Here is a 23,615-nt window from a genome sequence, read left to right as displayed (position 1 = left end):
ATGCTCAGCTAATATTTTTCTATATATATTAGTTGGCCAATTAATTTCTTTCTATTTATAGTAGACACGGGGGTCTCATTCTTGCTCAGGCTGGTTTGGAACTCCTGACCTTGAGCAATCCTCCTGCCTCAGCCTCCCAGAGTGCTAGGATTACAGGCGTGAGCAACCATGCCCAGCCTTCTATTCACTTCTGAGTGTAAAGAATCACAGGTGGCTGGGTGCAGTGGTATTCGCCTATAGTCCCAGCTACTTCGGAGGCTGAGGCAGGAGTATCACTTCAGGCCAGGAATTCAAGGCTGTATAACACGATGATCTGTTCTGTGAATAGCCACTGTACTCCAGCAGCCTGGACAATATAGGAAGACTCCTTCTTTAAATAAAAAAATCACAGGCCGGGCGCGGTGGCTCACGCCTGTAATCCTAGCTCTCTGGGAGGCCGAGGCGGGCGGATTGCTCAAGGTCAGGAGTTCAAAACCAGCCTGAGCAAGAGCAAGACCCCGTCTCTACTATAAATAGAAAGAAATTAATTGGCCAACTGATATATATATAAAAAATTAGCCGGGCATGGTGGCACATGCCTGTAGTCCCAGCTACTCGGGAGGCTGAGGCAGAAGGATTGCTTGAGCCTAGGAGTTTGAGGTTGCTGTGAGCTAGGCTGATGCCACGGCACTCACTCTAGCCTGGACAACAAAGCGAGACTCTGTCTCAAAAAAAAAAAAAAAAAAACAATAAATAAAAAAAATCACAAGTATAGACGTTGAGAAGATTTTGAAATTACTTTTAGTTACACAGAAAGTGTCCTTCTGACTGAGACAGTACTCTGGGGTCATGACTTTGTGCTTTTTGCCTTCATTCACTGGACAAATATCCATGGAGCACCCTGTATATGAAGTTGCACAAAATAGACCTGGACCTTGACTCCCTGAAGCTTGAAAATATTGAGTAAAAAAAAAAAAAGAATACTGAATTAAATTGTGATGTGTATTTTAAAGGAAAGAAGCACAGTGCCATGAGAAGGTGTTAACTGGGTAACAGCTTCATGCCTTTGGAACAAATCCAGCTCTTCACACTTCAGGGTCGTGTTCACACTCTTAATGGCAAAGTACTTTTTTTGATAGTGTACCCTATCAATATCTTCATATACTGAAAAGCTCAAATGTCACCTTCTTCAAGATACCATTGTAAGTTTCCCATGTAGGGTTTTCTCTCCTGACGTTGCTTACAAGTCTACTGTATTAATGATACACAATTCATTCTGCCAAGCGCATAGCTACTGTAGAGTGACCAACTGTCCCAATTTGCCTGGAACTGAAGGGTTTCAGGACTATATGCAGGACTATACCCGGGATGCAGTGCTAAAATGAAGAAAGGCCTGAGCAACCTGGACAGGTTGGTCACCCTAACCTAACCTGTCAACAAGTCTGTTTTTCCTATTACATACATCCAAACACTCCAGGAGGGAAGGGACCATCTAGTTATCTCTATTCATGCCATGACTTACACAAACAAATAGTGATAATATTAACAACATTAATAGTAGTTTATACTGAAGCATTGACTACATCCCGGGCCCTGTGCTTGGTTCTTTATAATAACCAAATGAGTTAAGTAATTTCCACTTCCGTAGAGAAACTGAAGCTAAGCCAGTCAAGCCAGGATTTAAGAAAATGGGACCGAAGAGGAAACTTTATCACCACCCACCATGCTAGCACAGTGGTTCTCAAAAAAAAATTTTTTTTTAAGGCTAGTCAAGTGAAGCAATGGGATTAGAGAAGGAACAAAGAAATTTGTAACTGGTTGTGATTAAGCAGTTGTAAACACCACTGCTTTCAGACCAGCCCTCCAACTTTTTGATCAGAATCTCTTTACACTCTTAAAAAAATTTGAAGACCCCAAAAGCTTTTATGTGGGCTTTATGTACTGATGGTAATTATTAGAAATTAAAATTGAGAATTTAAAAAAATATCATTTCATTTAAACATTAATTCACATTAACATTAATAATACATTTTTAAATGAACAATAACAACCATTGGTTCCAAAACAAAAAAATTCTAGCAATCAGCGTGGCAAATCTCTCTAGTGTTTAGCTTACTAGAAAACAGTTGGATTCTCGTTTCCATGTCTACCTTGGGTCTGTTGCAAGATGCATCATGGAGCCTCTAGAAAACTCCACTGTACACTGGCGAGAGAAAGAATGTGAAAATAACTTCTTAGTATGTTATGAAATTTTTTTGGCTTTGGAGACCCGTTGGAAGGGTCGCGGAGACCTCCAAGAGTCCCTGGACACTTTGGGAGATGCTGCCGTATTGTATGAAACAATAGCGCATTCAGACTTTTCAATATCTTGACGTCAGGCATCAGAAGAGGGATCTTCGGCTTGCATGAACATCAGGTTTTGGTTTGTAGACTGGGTCTGGGCGAATGGCAGCGACACCAGCGAGGAAAAAGCGAGGACAACAGGCGCCTCCAGTTGGCCTGCGAGCACTTACCGTGTCACCTACGCGCAGCTCTACCTTAGACTACAACTCCAGGCAGAGCTCGCGGCAGGGGCGTGTTCACAGCCGCGAGGGAGCGTGGGAGACGCAACTAAGTGACGAAAGGGAGAGGGGGCGTACCTGGTTTTGGCAGGCACGCTGCTGCAATTGGAGGAGCCTGGAAGAAGGGGCGGAGTCTGTGCTTGGGTCAGCCAATGGTTTGCGGTTAGGCGGAAGGTAGGGGACGGGGCGTGTGAGGGCTGACTCGCGGGCTGCGTGGGGCTCACTGAGCTGAGGGACTAGGGTCTGGGGGTGGGAGGGCGCCGTTTTGAGGCCTCAGCGGCCAGGCGGGGGAGATGGCGGCCCGATGGAGCAGTGAGAACGTAGTGGTGGAGTTTCGCGACTTCCAGGTGAGCTGGGGGCCGAATGGAGCCGTCTGGGCAATCGCCCTCCCCGCTTCCCTTCCCCCACGCTGCTGCTTCAGTTGAGGAGGCTACTGGGAGACCCGCAGCTGGGGCCCGGGAGGTGGGCAAGGGGGTGGCCTGAGCACGGAGTCTCTTGATGACCGTTGGGGGGCAGCTGGGGAGGGCACGGACGGGGTTTCGGGGTTCTGCACGGGCGAACGGGCAGTGGGGTCCTCCTTGGGACACTGAAGCAGAGATCGCGCGCCAGTGAGTGTTGAGGGGAGGCTACCCACGACCAGGATGGTGATCGAGGAGGTGTCCGCTCCCCGAGGCCGGGGGCTGCGCTTGTTGACTTCGGGCAAGTCGCATAACTTCCCTGGTCCTTAGCGGCGTGGACTTAGCCTTGCCTCCCAGGATTTTGGGGGTGAGTTCGGTGCAGTACTATTTGCAAAGCGCCTAAGCAATTAAGTGGTTCCTGATGCTATAGTAATGGAAAATACTGCGTAGCGGATAGGAGTGTACACTGCCTGTGTTGCCCAAGTTCGAATCCTGTCGCAGCCCCTAAGCTGTCAACACCCACCAAACGTGTTTTCCCACCTGTAGAAGGGAGATCATCGTACCTACGTCACAGGATTGGCGTGAGGATTTTACGTGGTCATATGTTTAGAATGTGTTACAGAGACGGGCATGGTAAAACCTCAAGAAACGTTGGCCCTTCCTAGGGATTTTTACCATTTTTCTGTAACATGTCTTCCATATGCCAGGCCTTGTGCTAAGCGAGTTATCTGTATTTTCTTTTTCTACTTCATGAAAGAACCATGCAAAGTAAGTAGATGTTATTCCTTTTTTCCAAAAGGGGAAACATCCCTTTTTGACTTTTTGGCCAGTGGCATTAGGGTTTGGATTCAGGTTTCAACTCCAGGGCCCTTGTTCAGCTCATTACACCACTTTCCTCATAGTGAGTAGCTCTGAACCTGCCATACAGTCATTCCACAATAAACATCATGTCCCCCTTTCCTAAGGATCTAGGACAGTGTCTTGGTGATTCTCTTTATTTAGTCAACAGATATTTACTGAATACCTTCTGTGTGCCAGACTTTTACTCACTCATTTATTCAACAAAGATTTATTGAGTTTTTTTTTTTTTTTTTTTGAGACAGTGTCTCACTCTGTTGCCTGGGCTAGAGTGCTGTGCCGTCAGCCTAGCTCACAGCAACCTCAAACTCCTGGGCTCAAGCGATCCTACTGTCTCAGCCTCCCGAGTAACTGGGACTACAGGCATGTGTCACCATGCCCGGCTAATTTTTTCTATGTATTTTTAGTTGACCTAATTTATTGAGTTCTTACCAGTGCACACTGTGCTAGGCACTGTGTTGATACTCAGGTGATTTATACTGAGGGAAATCTAGATTACACGCAGGTGGGGTGTTTCTTCTTTCCTTAAAACCCCATCCCATCTTTGGTCATAAAGATGAATGAGTTTGCTCTGTGGTGCCCTGTAGTAAGTAGCCCCCGTGGAGAATTTGAGCAGCAGCATTTGGATTAAAGATCCAGAAGCACTTGGCACTGTCAGCATGGAGTCTCTGTGAGGCCTGCTCTCCCTAGGGAGGCGCCAGACTCCTAGGGAAAAGGAATCATATTCTTGTTACCCTTGTTAATTGCTTTCGCTAGGGACTGGGACAGAACAGAATCCTGTTTTGTGCCTCTAAGCCTGCTAATTTAAAAGCTACTAATCTGCAAACGCTTTAATTTTCATGGAAACCCAGGTAGTCTCACCCCTACTTCTTTATAAAGATGTAATTGAAGAGACCTGCAGAGAGGGTGCTGACACATATATTAGGATGCTATGAAGTAGCAGCAAATAATTAAACCTCATCAGCAGTTGTCATAGTAAGGGAACAAAGTAAATTGGGTAATTTAAATGCCTTGTGGGAGTTTTTCTTTCTGATTTTTCTATTTACAGGGGTATATCTTTGTGTGAGTTAACATGGTTTTGTGGTTGCTTCTGATGATTTGGAGGAGCAGGAACCCATTTTATTAACTAATTTATTAATATAGAAAGAAAAACTTAAAACTTGTCCTGTTGCCTTTCTGAAAAGGAAGACCAGAATGATAAACTTCAAAACACTCCACATCTTTTAAGAAATACATTTTAAAAGTTAAAGCTTTTAGAGTTTTTCAGGGGAAAACCCCAGCCTGAAGGGTATTTATAGTTTATACAAGTGTTATTTACTTTATAAATCAATGCTTTGAGATATTACGGTCAGCAATTAATAGTGAAGAACCTGTGCTGCTTGGCAACTACTCTGAAGTGGTCCCTACAATCAGTAAGTGTTAACACTAGAATAAAGCTTAGACCTGATCTTCTAGAGCAACACTATCCTGTAGAATTTTCAGTGATGGAAATGGGGCGAGTATGATAGAGATATTGTCTTTTAATTAATTTATTGAAGACAGAGTCTCACTCTGTCACCCTGGGTAGAGTACAGTGGCATCATCATAGCTCACTGCAACCTCAAACGCCTGGGCTCAAGTGATCCTCTTGCCTCAGCCTCCCAGGTAGCCCGGACTACATACGTGCACCACCATGCTTAGCTAATTTTTTCTTTTCTTTTCTTTCTTTTTTTTTTTTTTTGGTAGAGACGGGTCTCACTCTTGTTCAGGCTGGTCTTGAACTCCTGAGCTTAAGCAGTCCTTCCTCTTGGGCCTCCTGGAGTGCTAGGATTACAAGTGTGAGCCCTATGGCTTAGTGGCTAGCCATTGGAAAGTGCAGTTCAGAGTACAGAGAAGGGTGGAGATTAAATAGTTTCCACTGTCAAGGAAAGGTAAGGCGGCAGAATGTGCAGTTACAAGTCTCTAACTCAACAAGTATGTGCGGAAATGCTGGAGTGTATGACAATTGTGATGAAGACAGGAACTACAGACTCATAGCAGCTGCCTGCTTAATGTCTCCACTTCAGGATCAGAGGGAGATCTCAAACTCCATGTCTAGAACAGCTGAACATACTCTGGGACAGCTCTTCTTACACCCCATCTTTTCCCCCCTTCCAGTCCATCCTTCATGCAGCTTGAGTGATTTTTTTTAATCCATATTTATTGAGGTACAATTAATATACAGTCAAATTTACCTGTTAAGTGTATAATTTGTTGGGTTTTGACAAATGTATGTAGTCATGTAACCACCACCACAATTAAGATATAAAACACTTCCATTGCTCCAAACAATTCCCTCGTGGCCCTGTGTACTCAATCTCCTTCCTTTCCCTAGCTGCAGCTGATGTGATTTCTGTAACAGATGGAATAATGCGGTATGTAGCCTTTTGAGTCTGGCTTCTTTCTTTTAGCCTGGTGCTTTTGAGTCTCATTCATGTTGTTCAATCTACCAGTCCACCCATTCTTTTTTATTGCTGAGTGGTATTCCAATATCTAGATAGACCACAATTTGTGTATTTATTCACCTGTTTATGGATTTTTAGATTGTTTCCAGTTTTGGGTGATTATGAAGCAATCTGCTGTAAGTATCAAGGTGATTTTTACAATTATTTTTTTGGTATAGATGGAGTCTCACTGTGTTGCCTAGGCTGGTTTTAAACTCCTGGACTCAAGCGATCCTCCCACCTTGGCTTCCTAAAGTGCTGGGATTATAGGCATGAGCCACTGCACTTGGCCTCAAGGTGATTTTTTTAAACATAAATTTGTTCCTGTCCCTCTCTTGATGAAAATCCTTCAGTGGCATTCTATTGTACCTAGAATAAAATATAGTCTTTTATTTTGGACAATTTTGTGTACGAGTCTCTACCCGCTTCTCCAATAATTTCTTGTACCACATTTCCCTTCACTCACTATTTATTTACTTTTCCCCCCTACCATGATGTAAGCTGTGAGAGGATGGAGACTTTGGCTTTTTATTGGTTCCTGTATCCTTAGGCCTAGAATAGAACATGGTATTTAGCAGATGCTCAATAAATATTTATTGAATGAATAAATTTTAAAAATCAATTGTATCAATTAACAATTTTAACAGGAATTAGGAAAAAAGTATTTAGGTTTTCACAGTTCTTTTTGTTTTTCTTTATTTGAGACAGGATCCGGCTCTGTTGCCTGGGCTAGAGTGCAATGGTGTCATCATGGGTCACTGCATCCTCAAACTCCTAGGATCAAGCAACCAAGAATGGTTTTCACAATTCTTAAACTTTTATTTTAGAATAGTGTTACAGAAAAATTGAGATCTACAGAAAAATTGAGAGGATAGTACAGAGAGTTTCCATATACCTCGTACCCAGTTTCTCCTTAACATCTTACACTTGTATAGCACATTTGTCACAATTAATGAACCAGTATTGATTATTATTAACCCAAATACCTATTTATGTCTTGTACTCTTTTGAGTCATCTTTCTTATAGATTAACAAGAGTATAAAAATTATTCTAAGGCCGGGCGTGGTGGCTCACGCCTGTAATCCTAGCACTCTGGGAGGCTGAGGCGGGCGGATTGCTCGAGGTCAGGAGTTCCAAACCAGCCTGAGCAAGAGTGAGACCCCGTGTCTACTATAAATAGAAAGAAATTAATTGGCCAACTAACATATATAGAAAAAAATTAGCCGGGCATGGCGACGCATGCCTGTAGTCCCATGCCTGTAGTCCCAGCTACTCTGGAGGCTGAGGCAGGAGGATTGCTTGAGCCCAGGAGTTTGAGGTTGGTGTGAGCTAGGCTGATGCCACGGCACTCACTCTAGCCTGTGCAACAAAGCGAGACTCTGTCTCAAAAAAAAAAAAAAAAAAAATTATTCTAGATTCTAATTGTATATTGGTTATATAGGTTGTGAATATATTCTCCCAGGTTGTGGCTTGCCTTTTCATTGTCTTTGTGGTATCTTTTTGTTGTTATTATTATTATTAATTTTATTTTTAGAGATGAGGTCTCACTGTGTTGCCCAAACTAGAGTGCAGTGGCTATTCACAAGCACAGTCAGGGACACTGCAGCCTTGAACTCCTGGCCTCAAGTGATCCTCCCGCCTCAGCCTCCCAAAGCTGGGACTATGGGCATGTGCCACTGTGTCCAGCTATGTAGTATCTTTTGATGAACAGAAGTTTAATTTTAATGCAATTAAATTTGTGGATTGTCCTTTTTCAATCTTTTAAAGAAAAATTTCCATATCGTAGGTTCATAAAGATATTCTCCAGTATTTTTTTCTGCTACCTTGAAATTGAAAATGAGGCGTCTCAGCAGAAAGAATACTCTCTGCTGACCTAATGGTTGGTGAGTTATTAGTAAACATAAATACAATAGCTTGATGTGGACAAGAAATTCTGTTTTTTTTCACTGCTGTATCCTTAGTGCCTGGCATATAGTAGAGCCTAACAACTCTTTCAGAAAGATAAAAGATTGAGGACCATGTTTCGTGCTAATAAAAACCAAATAAAACACAAAAACAAAAAAAACAGTTCGGCAAATCCTTTAGCCAAGAGCAAAATTATAAATAATTAATAGTGTGTGTATTTTTCTGGAGCAGTCTAGCTTTGGTTCCTGTTTTTCTAGTTTCTCTTAATGTTTATTTTGAAAACTATAGAGATGGAGGGACACACAGTAGGGCTATTTTTGGTGGAAGTGACTATGAAGTTGTGAACACTGAGTTGTTTTCTAGAAAACTTTTCTTTTTATTTTTTTTTTTGAGATGGAGTCTCACTCTGTTGCCCAGGCTAGAGTGCTGTGGCGTCAGCCTAGCTTACAGCAACCTCAAACTCCTGGCCTCAAGCAATCCTTCTGTCTCAGCCCCCCGAGTAGCTGGGACTACAGGCATGCACCACCATACCAAGCTTATTTTTCTATATATTTGTAGTTGGCCAATTAATATCTTTCTATTTTTGGCAGAGACGGGGTCTCGCTCTTGCTTAGGCTGTTTTTGAACTCCTGACCTTGAGCAATCCTCCTGCCTCCGCCTCCCGGAGAGCTAGGATTACAGGCGTGAGCCACCACACCTGGCCTAGAAAACTTAATATAGAGATGCAGTGATGAATGGGGAAGAGCACAGGATAGCAAAGAGGTTATGAGTTTGGTGCTAGAATGTGTCCAGGTTATGCCACCAATCTACCAATGTGATCTTGGGCAAGTTACTTCTTTTCTAAGCTTCCATGTGTGCACTTAAGTGTTGATCAATTAATACCAATTTAATGGTGGATACATGTGGTGCTTGTTTTTCCATTCTTGTGATACTTCACTTAGAATGGGCTCTAGCTCCATCTAGGATAATACAAGAGTTGCTAGTTCACCATGTTTCTTGTGGCTGAGTAGTACTCTGGTACTCTGTGGTTTTTCTTTTTTTAAATAACTTCCCCTGATACAGTGAGTTATGATACTTTATTTGCAGTTTTGACTAATGCATTTTTCATGTCATTTTTTAATGCTTCCAGAATATCCCATTGTGTAGCTATGCATTATTTACTTGTGGATAACATGAAATAAGCAGTTTTGTGCATAAAACTTTTGCTGTATTCTGGAAGTGGAATTACTGAGCCAAAGGGCATGACTTTTTTATCCTATTTCCAGATCACACTTTCTTAGTATTCTATCACTGTACACCACAAATTTAGCAGCTCAAAATAACACCCATTTATTAGTTCACAGTTCTCTAGATCAGAAGTCCAGGCACTGCATGGCTGATTTCTTTGTTCAGCATCTCACAGGTTGAAATCAGGGTGTCAGCCAGTCATCATATTCATATCTGGAGACTTTACTTAGGAAGAGTCTACTTCCAGGTTTGTTTAGGTTGTTGGCAAAATTCAGTTCTTAGGGGTTGTAGGATAGAGATCTCTGTTTTCTTGCTGGTTGTTATTTAGAGGTCGCTGTTAACTCCCAGAGGCCACTTTCAGGTTCTTGTCATATGGTCCCCTCCATGGTCACAGCTAGCACTGGAGAATCTTTTTCGTATTGAATCTCTCACCTTTTAAGTCTCTGACTTCCTGTCTCTGACCTCTGGACCTAGATTTAAAAGGCCAATGAGATTAGGTCTCTCAATCCTTCCTGTTCCCCGAACATTTCATTAACCCAAATAGAAGCTCTGTACCCATTAAACAATAACTCCCTATTCTCTACTTTCCCATGCCCCTGGCAACATCTAGCCTAAACTTTCTGTTTCTATGAATTTGCCTTTATTAGGTAGTCATACAAACTTTGTCCTTTTGTGTCTGGTGTACTTTACTTAGCATAATGTTTCCAAGTTTCATCCATGTTGTAGCATGGATCAGGGTTTCCTTCCCTTTTAAGACTGGATAATATTCCATTTTATGTCTTTAATACATTTGTTTTACCCATTCATCCATCATTGGACACTTGGGTTATTTCAGGTCTCTATCTTAAGGTCACCTAATTTGGGACCTTAATTACATCTATAAAATCCCTTCACAGCAGTGCCTAGATTAGTGTTTGATTAATGTTGAATAGCAGGGAGAAAGTATAAATACACCATGGGGCCAGAATCTTGGGGGCCATTTTAGGGTTCTGTCTACCACATACACTCCAGAAAGATTACACTGACCTTGTTGGTGGAACCATCTTGCCCTCTTTCATACCATTAATCTATAAATTGCACAGAGGTGTTCTGGAAATGGCATCTCATTTCACTGCCTGCTTTTCCAGCTGGGCTTTTCTCTGCTCACGACTGTAAGTGCAATGAAGGATGCATATTAATCACTTTTCAGCCTCCAATGAGAGTACTCTAGCCTCTTGTCCCCACTATCACCTATGATTTTTTTTTTTTTTTTTTTAGTATGGACAAATGTGAGAAACCTCTTAATAAGGTCAGTAAAGGTGAAAGAAAGAATTTATGTTTACTATTTGTGATTTGTGATTGTGGCAGAATGTACAAGATGGATTTTCTCTTGGAAAGAACTTAAAGCATTCAGTAACCAAACAGTGGGCACAAACTGTTTGATGATGATGCCATGAGAATGCAGCAAGATTTGAACTTGTCCAAATAAAAGAATTTAGGGCTTAATCAGCCTTGTATTTGGCCTCAATGCAGATTCTTTGGACTCAGTGCAGTCTTTTTTGGGAATCAGATATTGGATCCTAAAATGGTGATGCTCCCTAGGAATTGGGAGAGCTGGAAAATGGAAACCAGCCACATGCATTAGAAACGTCAGATTGAATGTGAACTGGGCATCTCAATAACAAGCATATGACCTTGGATTCAGCAGGGGTGATATCTGAATATTGCCAATTGCCATGTGGCTTGAGGGGGAGTCCATGCCCTTTGGAAAGGCATGGATATCTTGTGTTGGAGGAGGATGTCCTAGGTTAGGTTTCACTCAGAAGAGGCTTTTTGTGCATAGTAGCTGCTGTTTTCTCTGAGCTAGTCAGACTCCCCAAGGGCTCCAGGATTTCTAGCTCCTCAATTTAGAATGTGCCAGCCTGGCTATGTGTAGTCCTGGTGTGGGGGGTAACAGATAGCAACTGCCCTGTTGTCAAAAGTGAATGTGTACTTGGAGGCTGAGGTGGGAGGGAGGATTGCTTGAGACCAGGAGTTTGAGACCAGTCTTGGTAACATAGCAAGATCCTGTCTTTAAAAAAAAAAAACAGTGAATATGAAATTTGTATGGGAACTAGAAGAAAAAAAAAATTAGCTGGGCGTGGTGGTGCAGACCTGTAGACCCAGCTACTAGGAAGGCTAAGGTAGGAGAATCACTTAAGCCTAGGAGTTTGAGGTTACAGTGAGCTGTGATCTTGCCACTCACTGCACTCCAGCTCTGGGTAAAAGACAAAAAAACAAAAAACACAGTCTCCTCTCTAGAGAATTAATGATACTTGCTAGCCAGGAACTACCTGAGAGATGAGGGGAGGAAGAGCCTTCTCTATCCTGAGCTGAGCTTGCTAGCAGGACTGAATCTGTGTTCTCTTTCGTAGGCAACTGCAATGTCTGTGGACTGTCTTGGGCAGCATGCAGTGCTTTCTGGGTAAGTGAACTTTCAGAGTTTGTCTGCCATGATTTCTGGGGAAGAAACTGCGCACCAGGAGGTTTCCAGGAACTTGGAAAATAAATTTAAGGATTATGATCATGGAATTTAGTTCTGATATGGTGGTGACCTCAGGGGTACTCGTGGGGGATTATTTGCAGTGTATTTTGTCTCTGTCCAGACAGGTAAGCAATCAAATTCGTTTGAAGTTTTAGTGACGGATAGCTTTGTCTTGAAACTACAGTTTTCTGTTTATTATGCAGACTCTTTAAGGATGCAGTCTGGTATGGTCAGATAGCTACTAGGATTGAGACAATCCACTACTGATGATGCCCCAGACATTTATTCAGTTGGCCTCACTGGACCTTGGATTTCTTATGAAGGAATTTAGTTTCATCATGAAGAAATTGAGCCACATATTTTCTCTAGTGTCCTTTAGCTCAAAAAATGTTTAAGATTCTGGCAATGAAGGGTGATCCCTGCCTTTGCTAATATCACTAACATTGTACTAGTGTGATAACATTCAATGGTTGGGGTCACCCTTCCCTTCATTTTTTTCTGGATTACAACCTCTACCTCTCAAATTCACATGTATTTTCTTTAACTTTGCTGTTTATTAACCCATTTACAAATCAATGACAATATTTTCTATTAGTTTCATTATTTTATTTTAAAATTGTGTTTTAAGTTACCTTTTAACAAAAGCACACTGCATGGCAAACATAAATAGTTCAAAAGGACATACGATGAAAAGTAAGTTTCCTTCCTACCTCTGACCTCCTTTCCCAGAGACAAGTATTGATACCATTTTCTTGTATCATATTGGGTGCATAGATAAGGAAAAATTGGTATTTCTCCTTCCTGTCTCTAGTTTCCTACTCACTGTTTAAAAAACACTTTTATTGAGATATAATTATTATTATTATTTTTTTTTTTTGAGACAGAGTCTCACTTTGTTGCCCAGGCTAGAGTGAGTGCCATGGCGTCAGCCTAGCTCACAGCAACCTCAAACTCCTGGGCTCAAGTAATCCTTCTGCCTCAGCCTCCCGAGTAGCTGAGACTACAGGCATGCGCCACCATGCCCGGCTAATTTTTTTTTTCTATATATATTAGTTGACCAATTAATTTCTTTCTACTTATAGTAGAGACGGGGTCTCGCTCAGGCTGGTTTCGAACTCCTGACCTTGAGCAATCCGCCCGCCTCAGCCTCCCAGAGTGCTAGGATTACAGGCGTGAGCCACCGCGCCCAGCTTATTGAGATATAATTAATATACCACACAGTTTGCTCAAATCAATGGTTTTGTACAACCAAGTGTACAAATCAATGGTTTTTGGTGTATCATGTTATTAATTTCCTGTTCATTTTTTTTTGCTGTTTTTTTTTTTTTATTTCGGCATATTATGGGGGTACAGATTTTAAGGTTTCAATAAATGCCCATTCCTCCCCCTCCCCCCACAAGTAATTTCCTACTCATTTTTAAAGCATCTTTTAAAAATCAAGGCAATACCTCTACATAGTTTAAAAAATCAAGTAGCATTATAAGGCTTCTCATCCATCTCCCTCTACAGGCACTCGGGCTTTATTTAGCTTTCTTTACTTTAATTCAATTACCATTTGTCCATCTGCCTTTTATTTCCTCTCTTATTTTCTTTGTCGTTGTGGGTTTTTGTGTTTTTTTTTTTTTTTTTTTTTGAGACAGAGTCTCACTTTGTTGTCCAGGCTAGAGTGAGTGCCGTGGCGTCAGCCTAGCTCACAGCAACCTCAAACTCCTGGGCTCAAGCGATCCTCCTGCCTCAGCCTCCCGAGTAGCTGGGACTACAGGCATGCGCCACCATGCCCGGCTAATTTTTTATATATATCAGTTGGCCAATTAATTTCTTTCTATTTATAGTAGAGACGGGGTCTCGCTCTTGCTCAGGCTGGTTTTGAACTCCTGACCTTGAGCAATCCGCCCGCCTCGGCCTCCCAAGAGCTAGGATTACAGGCGTGAGCCACAGCGCCCGGCCCGGTTTTTGTGTTTTTTTATTGCTCTTAGTTTGGTGGGAATGTAGATAAACACATATTGGGGGGAATGAAGATAAACACATATGTTCAGTCAGGCATGTTCACCCTAAAGTGCCCACTCTCTGCTGTTCTTACATTTGCTCTGTGAGGTCTCTGGACTCTCCTATTGATACACACTCCTTACATGTATCTCATAGCCCTGTGGTGTTTTTCTTTCTAATGGGAAGACGCCAGCCACCCATCACAGGATCAGGTGATTCCTTTGGAGGAGGCCAGAGATTCTAGATCTTTGTTCTGCGCTAACTCTCTTATACTGCGTGCTTTTGCCTAATAGCCAGCTTGAGTTACTTTTGTCACTTGTATGCCTTTCAGAGTAAATAAATGTCATTTATATTTGGGGTTTTTTAGAGCATGGCTTGCAAACCATATGTAATTTCAAATGTGCTTTTCTATCTTCATGCTAATGCTGTCATGTTGTTATATTATTATAATGTTGATGTCGTTTTCCTAGACGCAGATTCCTATACATCGTTAATCTAGATGCCCCTTTTGAAGGTCACCGAAAGATCTCTCGCCAGAGCAAATGGGACATTGGAACTGTGCAGTGGAATCCTCATGACAGCTTTGCATACTATTTTGCAGCTTCGGTGAGTTCATTCAAGCAGTATAGGAGAATGCTTTTAAATGTGTCATCTGGGATTGGCAGGTCTATTTCGTGTGTAGAGAAGAGAATGCAGTCCTTATTGCTCAGTTGGAAAAGAGGTTTGGATAGTTCTCTTTGACAGAGGCAAGTTACAGATTAAATCCAGGTGGAAATGTTTCCTGGTCCCATTGTTGTCAGGCTTGTATTTCTAGACACTGAATCAGATTTTAAAAAGGAAACAGGTAGATGCCTCCATTTCTGTGTGTGGTGAGAACCTGTTTTCATCAGTAGCAATGTAACTAGCCAGTGGCCAAATGGCAGATGACTTTGAAAGGCATTCTAAGGATAGTAACTGGGGAGCTGGTCTGGATTGACCTTCACTTTTGAAGGAATCAGAAGACTTCCTATATCCTTGTGTCAAAGGAACGCTTCTTCTTTAATTTGGACTCACTAGATTTGTTAACCCCCTCGAATTTTATGTTCCTGATTATATGTGAATTTTTCCAGAGAAAAAATGCATAGGTTTTATTAGTTTTTCTAAGGGATTCATTACTCAAAAAGATTCTGGACTAGATCATCTCTGGCATCTTTCTCTAGATTCCATATTATCATGCTGTTCTCCCAGAACAATTAGAGATACAAACCTTTTGCTCCTTTTGCACTGGGCTGGAAGGAGAGTATTTGAAGGAATCCTTCTTATTAACCAGAGGTGGGACCATTCTATATGCTGTCTGGATCTGTTCTCATCAGGAACAGCATTCTGCAGAAGGAAAGCATCTGAGCAAAGAGAAGAGCAACTTCGTCAGCTTGAGGAGGAACAAAAAGCTGCTGTTCCCAGTCATTTCCCAAATAGGATCTGACTTTAACCATGGTTGTCTGAGCTGGCACTGATTTTCTGGACTATTGTGAAAGAGAAAGGGAGAGTCATTCGACTGCCTTTCCATTCTCTGCCTCTTCCTAGGGGTTAGAAAAGAGTTCTTTTTGTCAGCTTGTACTCCTGGGCCCTTAAACTCCCCTCTCACCCTTTGGCCTAGATCGGTTAGTCCAGGGTTTCCCGACCTTGGCATGTTAGGCCAACCGTAATTCTTTCTGGTGGGGACTATTCCTGTGCATTGTGGGATGTTTGGCGACATCCATGGCCCCTACCTACTAAATCCCAATAGTATTCTCCCTCCACCTTGTTGCGACAACCAAAAATGTCTCTAGACGTTGTCACATGTCTCCTGGGAAGCAAAATCGCCCCCGATTGGGAACCACTGATAAAGGCTGACTACTCGGTACTTGGCCTGAGTGGGTTAACACTGCATTTGTTCGGGAGTGGTAAGGAAGAGGACAGCCTTTTTTGTTTGTTTTTTGACAATTAATCTTTTTTTTTCATTTAGAGACAAGGCCTTGCTCTGTTGCCTAGGCTAGGGTGCAGTAGCTCACCGTAACCTCAAACTCCTGGACTTCAGCCATCAGTGTAGCTGGGACTACAGGGACATGTCCCAAAATTTTTTGTAGAGATGGGGTCTTGCTGTGTTTCTCAGGCTCGTCTCGAACTCCTGGCCTTAAGCAATCCTCCTACTTCAGTCTCCCAAAGTGCTAGGATTACAGATGTGAACCACTGTGCCTGGCCCAATTAATCATTTTACTTGTTTTTTTTTTTTTAATCTTCTGCCCTTGGACATCAACCAATTAATCATTTTAAAGTGAACAATTCATTATCCCTTACTACATTCACTATATTGTGTAACCACCACTTCTTTTTTTTTTTTCCCAAAGCAAGAAAGGTTTGGAATTTAACCACCATTTCTGTCTAGTTCTAAAACATTTCCATCACTCTAGAGTAAAACCCCTTACCCATTAAGCAGTTTCTCCCATTCCCCTCTCCTGGCAACCACCCATCTTCATTCTGTCTCTATGGATTTATCTATTCTGAATCTTTCGTATAAATGGAATCATATAATATATGGCCTTTTGTATCTGTCTTCTTGCACTTAACGTAAGGTTTCGAGTTCTTCCACATTGTAGCAGGTATCAGAATTTCATTCCTTTTTGTGACTGAATAATATTCCATTGTATGTGTATGTTGATTTGTTCATTTTGGGACATTTTGGCTGGCTATTGCATAGTGTTGATGTGAACATGCACGTGGATGTACTTGTTTTTAGTTCTTTTGGGTGTATGCTTAGGAGTGGAATTGCAATCATATGGTAATTCTGTGTTTAACTTTTTTAGTGAACCACCTGTTTTCCGTAGCAGCTGAATTGTTTTATATTCCCATCAGCAATTCACAAGGGTTCCAGTTTTTCCACAGTCTTACCAACATTTTCTGTTTTCTTTTTAAATTATAGCCATCCTAGTGAGTATGAAATGGTGCCTTATTATACATTTTTTGGTTTACATTTCCCTAATAACTAATGATGTTGAGAATCTTTTTTATTTGCCTTTTGACTGTATGTTGTCTTTGGAGAAATGTCTATTCAAATCCTTTGTACTTTTTTGAATTGGGTTGTTTATATTTTTGCTGTTGAGTTGCAAGAGTTCTTTATATATTCAGGATACTAGACCTTTACAAGATCTATGATTTGCAAGTATTTTCTCCTGTTAGTTTCTTTTCACTTTATTGATAATGTCCTTTGCATAAAGGTTTTAATTTCGATGAAGTTCAATTTATCTATTTTTTCTTTTGTCATTCTTGGAAGGCAACCTTTGAGAAAGAGCTTTAGAGTTAGGCAAATCTGAGGTCAAGTCCCAGTTGTAACATTCACTGTTTTATCTTGAGCTCAAATTCCTGAGCCTTAGGGACTCATCTATAATGTGGGTGATGACACGACAGGATGGTTGGAAAGGTCAGAGGTCAGATTCATTAAGGTGCCTGGTACATAGACTGGCACGAGCAGCCCTCTGGAAGTGGTAAATATTATTATAAATTGAGGGGACTTTTCTTTTCGTTGCTTTTCCCATTGGAAGCTATTTCAAATTGTAACCTTTTCACAAGAACCTTACCTGTTTAGATTTGGAAACTGGCATTTCAGAATGAAAATCTCAGAACTTACACATCTGACTGTCTTTGAGCTAAAATGAAAATCTGTTATATCTGTCAGTTCAGAAATTATTAAATGGCCTCAGTCTATTAAATTGTTCTCAGTCTATTAGTAATGTTTATTCACTTTCAGTGTGTTTCATAAACTCATGATATTTAGGGAGCCTTTGCTGTTTTGTTGTTTCTAAGTGAAATGTTCTTTGATGGAGACTTCTGTTTTTCTTCCTTTTTCCTGTTGTAGTTTTGGTTTCTTCTGATTCGTTTTCCCTGTCTCTTTCTGCTCAACCCTTTAAGAAATTCCATATAGGCATATTTCGAAGAGTTTTACGTAATTTTGCCTTCTAGGTCACCCTCTTGTTGGTATTTCTCTTTTCTTTCTTGTGTACCTGTGTTCCTAAAGGGTGGTAGGTGGACTCTGGGCATTTCGTAGTAGAAAGGGTTAGCTGAAAAATCACATCTAATATGGCAGCAGTTGGAGAGATGGGGATGTGACCTTTGGGGGGTTGGGGGGAGGTTCCTCAAGTGGTTGGGAACATCTCCAGAACCCATAAACGTGTTCAGGAGTGCATCTGTACCTTTAGTTCAGCTGTGACTGTTCAAGGTGGGTCCCTTTTAAGATAGTATTGCTTTCCCATTTTGAGATTCACAGCCCTACCTACCGAGCTGTGGTTAACTCAAGTTAATGCTAATTATACTTGTTTCTGATGGCATTTTTTGAAAGTTCAATCTGAAGGATCTCTGCCATGCAGGTTGGCTTCCACATGCCTTCCTCTTCTCTGCCTTAAGCAGATTGGGATAAGAGCATATATTCTGATGTGCATGCTGTACTACCCACTACCTTCTTTCTCTTGTTTCTTTTTCTTAATCTTTTTAAAATTTTTTATTTTTTTAATCCTCCCTCATAATCCTTTATTTCCCTTGTTTCTTTTCAGAGTAACCAACGGGTCGACCTTTATAAGTGGAAAGACGGCAATGGGGAAGTCGGCACAACCTTGCAAGGCCATACTCGTGTCATCAGGTAGGCACAAGCCCTCCACAGCTCCTTGGCCTGCCTCGCTTTGTCATGGTCTTTTAGGGAGTGAAACAGTGATGCCGTCCTCACATGGCTTGATCCTCTGGGTTACATTGGCCCTGGGTGGCCAGTGGGTCATTAGTATTCACTGGGGAGGAACACAGTGAAGAATGATGGGAATTTAGGAAGCATCATCGTGTAGCTGTTGACTCCAGTCCCAGGAGACACTTAGACAGATGCAGCCCTGTCCAGAGTAGAGGATTAGAGCTGATTTTTTGCCGCATGAGGTAGAGGAAGTTATGCAGCAGAACCCCCTGGTTCACGATCAGCAGCGCCCAGGAGCACATGGAGACACCAAGGAGCAGCCTTCTGCTCCTCCCCAGCAGCAATGAGTTATCACACAGCTCCTGTAAAACACCCAAATGCACATTCACCCCCCGACTCAGGCCTTCTTTTTGGCTTCCACAGTGTTCCTTGATCTACTCTTTCCCTGGGTCATGTTTGTGGGTTGGGAAAAATTTTTTCTGGGGTGTAGCAGCAGGGAGGACGGGGTGAAGCTGACCTGGAATAGATGGGAAATGTGAGACAGCTGGGCCTGTGCAAGATGTTCTGTGGGGTCACTGCCTGTCTAGAAATGAGAACATGAGTGGGGCACCAGGGGCCTGTCGCCCTCCTTGAGAGCTGAATGGCAGCATAGCAGTTTGCTGCTGCCTAACAGATGTTGGGTTCACCCAAGGTATCTGTGGTAGAGTCTGATTTAGAAAATGATAACTCAAAGATTACTTTGCATGTTTGTCCTTTGTTTTGTCTGTTTATTCAGAGAGAGAGAGATTGTTTTAAGTTAAAATGATCCATTTCTTTTCTGAGAGTAGGTGATGGTGTAGCTGGTAACCACAGGGCAAAGGGCCTGAGAGTTTCCTTCCGTGTTCAATTAACTCTTGTTCATTCCCAAAGAACTTAGGAGATTCCCAGCCTATACCATGATAAGAAGCCCATTAACGATGACGTTCTGAAGCCACTGGAAACTGATTTGCTAGTGCTTTGGAACCGGACTCTGAACTTTTTTCTTTTCTTTGTTCTGTTTATTCCTTTTGTCCCAGTGACTTGGACTGGGCAGTGTTCGAGCCAGACCTCCTGGTTACCAGCTCTGTGGACACCTACATCTACATTTGGGATATCAAGTAAGAACAATTAAGAGGCACAACCACTTGGCTGTGGGATGATTTGGGATATTTATTTTAGAGATCACGTGTCTTAGTTTGGTTTCCCCTAGATGCAGACCCTGACATAAGGATTTGAGTGCAAGTATATTATTTAGGAGTGAAAGAAACTCTAGTGGGATGGAGAAGAGAGGCAGGATCAGGATCCTGAAAATAAAGGGAGCATTATCCACCAGGTACACGGAGCAGGTTGAGTGTAATCTTACTGGGGAGCGCCAGGCGCAAGTGTGAAACTCCCCATCACAGGGGTCGCATCCAGGGCTAAGGAAGCGGGGTACTACACAGTCAGTCATCGGTGGAGGCTGTCCCCAGGGATCTTAATTCCCTGCACTTCAGCCCTGTCACAAAGGTTTGCAAAGTGGTCCTCAGCAGCCCGGGAAATCCCTTTGGCAAAGAAATGCAGATGCTGGCATTTGGACGGTGAGCTGGAGTTTACTGAGGTGGCAGGTGGGGGGGGGGGGATTTTGACAGGGTGCAGACACACATCTGCAGCAGCAGGCAGTGCTAAGAGACACATCTGCTCAGGTCTCTACTCTTTGTGAGGCTTCAATTCCCCATCTGTAAAAGGGTCCCGGTGACCTGCTTGTTGGGTTACGCTCTATGGACTAAATAGTACAGGGAAACCCAGTGCAGGGCCCAGTCTGGCATAAGGTTGTAAATGTCTGTTCCCTCTCCCGTTGGAAAGCAGCGTTGCCCATGCTGTACTGTTAGAGAGCACTGCCCTGAGGAGTAGGCACACACTCTCCCAGACTGGACACCCTCTCCTCTAACTTGGTCACTCTGTTTCCTTCATGGCAGTGGCTTTGTGATATTTTCACTGAAAGGTGGGACGGTAGGCAGAAGACAGGCCAGGTATTGGGTGGAACAGACCAGACAGACCAGTGAGAGGGGCAGAGAGTATCCCTCATTTACATAAAACAAGTATTTTCATGATTAAAAGACACTGAATCCTTCTTACGTTTGCTACAGTAAACTGAGGCCTCAGTTTTGCCTCATTTGGCTTCCCGAGCCCTATGGTGCCGCCGAGGTCTGTTGTTTCACTATTTGGTAGAGAAGTTGCCCCTCTGACTTTATAGTAAATGATGGAGCCTCTTTCTGTCTCCCATTACATTCAGAATAGTTCTTTTTTTTTTAATTATGAGAGAAAACATACAACATGAAATTTACCATCTAATCATTTAAAAATATACAGTTCAGTAGTGTTAAGTATATTCACATTATTGTGCAAGAGTTCTCCAGAATTTCTTCATCTTGCAAAACTGAAACTCTATATCCATTAAACAGTAACTCCTTAACCCTAGCGACCACCGTTATACTTTCTGTTTCTATGAATTTGACCACTCTGACTACCTCATGTGAATGGAATGATATAGTATTTATCTTTTTGTGTCTGGCTTATCTCACTTAGCATAATGTCCTCAAGGTCCTTTCATGTTGTGGCATATGTCAGAATTTCCTGGCCGGATGTGGTGTCTCACGCTTGTAATCCTCGCACTCTGGGAGGCCGAGGCAGGAGGATCGCTCAAGGGTCAGGAGTTCGAGACCAGCCTGAGCAAGAGCGAGCCCCCATCTCTACTAAAAATAGAAAGAAATTATTATTTTATATATAAAAAATTAGCTGGGCATGGTGGTGCATGCCTGTAGTCCCAGCTACTTGAGAGGCCGAGGCAGAAGGATTGCTTGAGCCCAGGACTTAGAGGTTGCTGTGAGCTAGACTGATGCCACAGCACTCTAGCCTGGGCAACAGAGCCAGACTCTGTCTCAAAAAAAAAAAAAAAAAAAAGAATTTCCTCTTTTTGGAGGTTGAATAATATTCCACTGTATGGATATACCACATTTTGTTTATCTCTTTATCTTTTGTTTCTGCCTCTTGGCCATTGTGAACGTTTAGAGTAGTTTTGGTTTTTTTTGTTGTTGTTTTTTTAATCTACCTTTGAAATGCTGATAGGTAGTTTCTTATAGTTATACTTCTGTGACTGTTACCTCATTATCACTATAAGAAGTGACACCAGGAAGGGATTCTGTTGGCTTCCACTCTTACTACATGGGGGTTACCCAGGCTGTGCTGAATCATGTAATTTGTTTTCTATAGATTAAAACTATGTGATTTGAAATTCAGACTCAACCTCATTGTAGTGGCTGAGAAAATTCATCTGCCTGAAGGGAAAGAGGTTTCTCCAAGTTCCCATTGAAAGGAAAGTGAGGGGGGAAAAACATGTGCAAAGGGTATAAAGCACCAGGTAGATGATGCCTGTGAATTGGGCATTTGATTTTTTCTTTTTGTATTTCAGAGACACAAGGAAACCTACCGTTGCCCTATCTGCTGTAGGTGAGTGTCCCCCCCCCCACCCCCCCAGCTTGTCTGTGTCCCATTCCTTCCCATCCCTTCCTCTGTGGCTGGGTGGAATTGGAAGTCTCATGTTGCAAGGGACTTTCTGTAGGCTGCTCTCAGAACTAGAGGTAGGACTGTGAAGTGTGGATCACGAACTTATCTCAGAATTCAAGGGCAAGAACCAAGGTGATTTGTTTGTAAACTTTCTACTATGGAAAATTTCAAGTGTTTATAAAAATAGAAAAAAATGAACTGCCTTGTGTTCATCATCAGCTTTCACAGTTGTCATAGTACATCCAGTTTTATTTCATCTTTATCTCCACCCTCTGTTTCACCCCTACCTTCATCCCTCTTGTGATTTGAAGCAAAACCCCAGGTATCATTATCATATCATTTCTCCAACAAATATTTCAGTATGCAGTTTTACAAAAGAAGAATCCTTTTAAAAAAAGCAACCACATAGGGTATTGGGCAGGTGGGGGGGGAGGGGGGCGGGTATATACATACATAATGAGTGAGATGTGCACCATCTGGGGGATGGTCATGATGGAGACTCAGACTTTTGGGGGGAGGGGGAGAAATGGGCATTTATTGAAACCTTAAAATCTGTACCCCCATAATATGCCGAAATAAAAAAAAATTAAAAAAAATAATAAAAAATACAGAAAAAAAAGCAACCACAATACCATACCTAAAAATACCTAACATACCTAAAATATTAACTATAGCTCTTTATCTAAGCAGTATTTGGATTTCCCCAATAGTTTCTCTTTTACTTGCCTTTTTTTTTAAATAATTATTTGAAAAATTGTTTCAATCAGAATCCAAATAAAGTTCATACTTTCAAGTGGTTAATATATTTCTCATCTTTTTTAGTTGGTACATATCTTTTCCCTCTCTTTTTTGGGTTTTCCTTTTCCTGCAGTTTATTCATTAAAGAAACCAGATTGTCCTGTGTTTACTCCACAATCTAGATTATGCTGATTGTGTCCCCATGGTGTCATTTAATATGGACGAACTGAATCTTTGAAATTACTTTCTTATCTCCCTGTTTTCATTGCTTAGTTGGAATTGACTATTTTTGGAATTCTCAATTGGGGCTACTAGGGAATATTCCCACCACTTTCTGAGAGTATAAAACTGCTATAATTTACTCACAGTGATAAAGGCTAATAATCAGTATTTTGGCATCCTTCATAAAAACATAAATTTTCTGTCTCTTAAATTCTATTCCTTTGTATCTTCTTGTTACGTTTGAATACACATTTGATGTTTGCTCTAAAATGATTACATGATTCTTCTTTTTTCCTCTGTACCCCATGCCTTGTTTAAAGGTACTTAGCATCACGATTATATTAAGTGGCTGGATTATGTGCTCTGTGAGGTTAGGGACCATGCCTGTCTTGATCAGTGGTATAGACTCTTTGGGCGCTACAGGCATTTGTGCCCAATCCAAGGAGATGCTTAAAAGAAGCAGTCCCCGCTTCTTTTTGTGGGATACGTTCCAAGCCCCCCACTGAATGCCTAAAATGGCAGATAGT

General features: G+C 41.8%; 1 protein-coding gene across 2 annotated transcripts in view; it reads left to right on the top strand.

Annotated features, from left to right (window-relative positions):
* The first annotated feature begins 2,728 nt into the window (after nt 1-2,728).
* WDR59 (WD repeat domain 59) overlaps nt 2,729-23,615 on the top strand; it is a 65,175-nt gene continuing 44,288 nt past the window's right edge. For both annotated transcript variants that reach the window (XM_012772489.3, XM_012772491.2), the window contains exons 1-6: nt 2,729-2,887; nt 11,785-11,834; nt 14,351-14,486; nt 18,443-18,528; nt 19,623-19,703; nt 22,034-22,071. In XM_012772489.3, coding sequence (XP_012627943.1) covers nt 2,834-2,887; nt 11,785-11,834; nt 14,351-14,486; nt 18,443-18,528; nt 19,623-19,703; nt 22,034-22,071 — 445 coding nt within the window. In that variant the 5' untranslated portion in view covers nt 2,729-2,833. The remainder of the gene's footprint in view (nt 2,888-11,784; nt 11,835-14,350; nt 14,487-18,442; nt 18,529-19,622; nt 19,704-22,033; nt 22,072-23,615) is intronic.

This window comes from Microcebus murinus, chromosome 20 (genome assembly GCF_040939455.1).
Source record: "Microcebus murinus isolate Inina chromosome 20, M.murinus_Inina_mat1.0, whole genome shotgun sequence".
Taxonomy (NCBI): domain Eukaryota; kingdom Metazoa; phylum Chordata; class Mammalia; order Primates; family Cheirogaleidae; genus Microcebus; species Microcebus murinus.
This window is presented reverse-complemented; position numbering and strand designations above follow the sequence as displayed.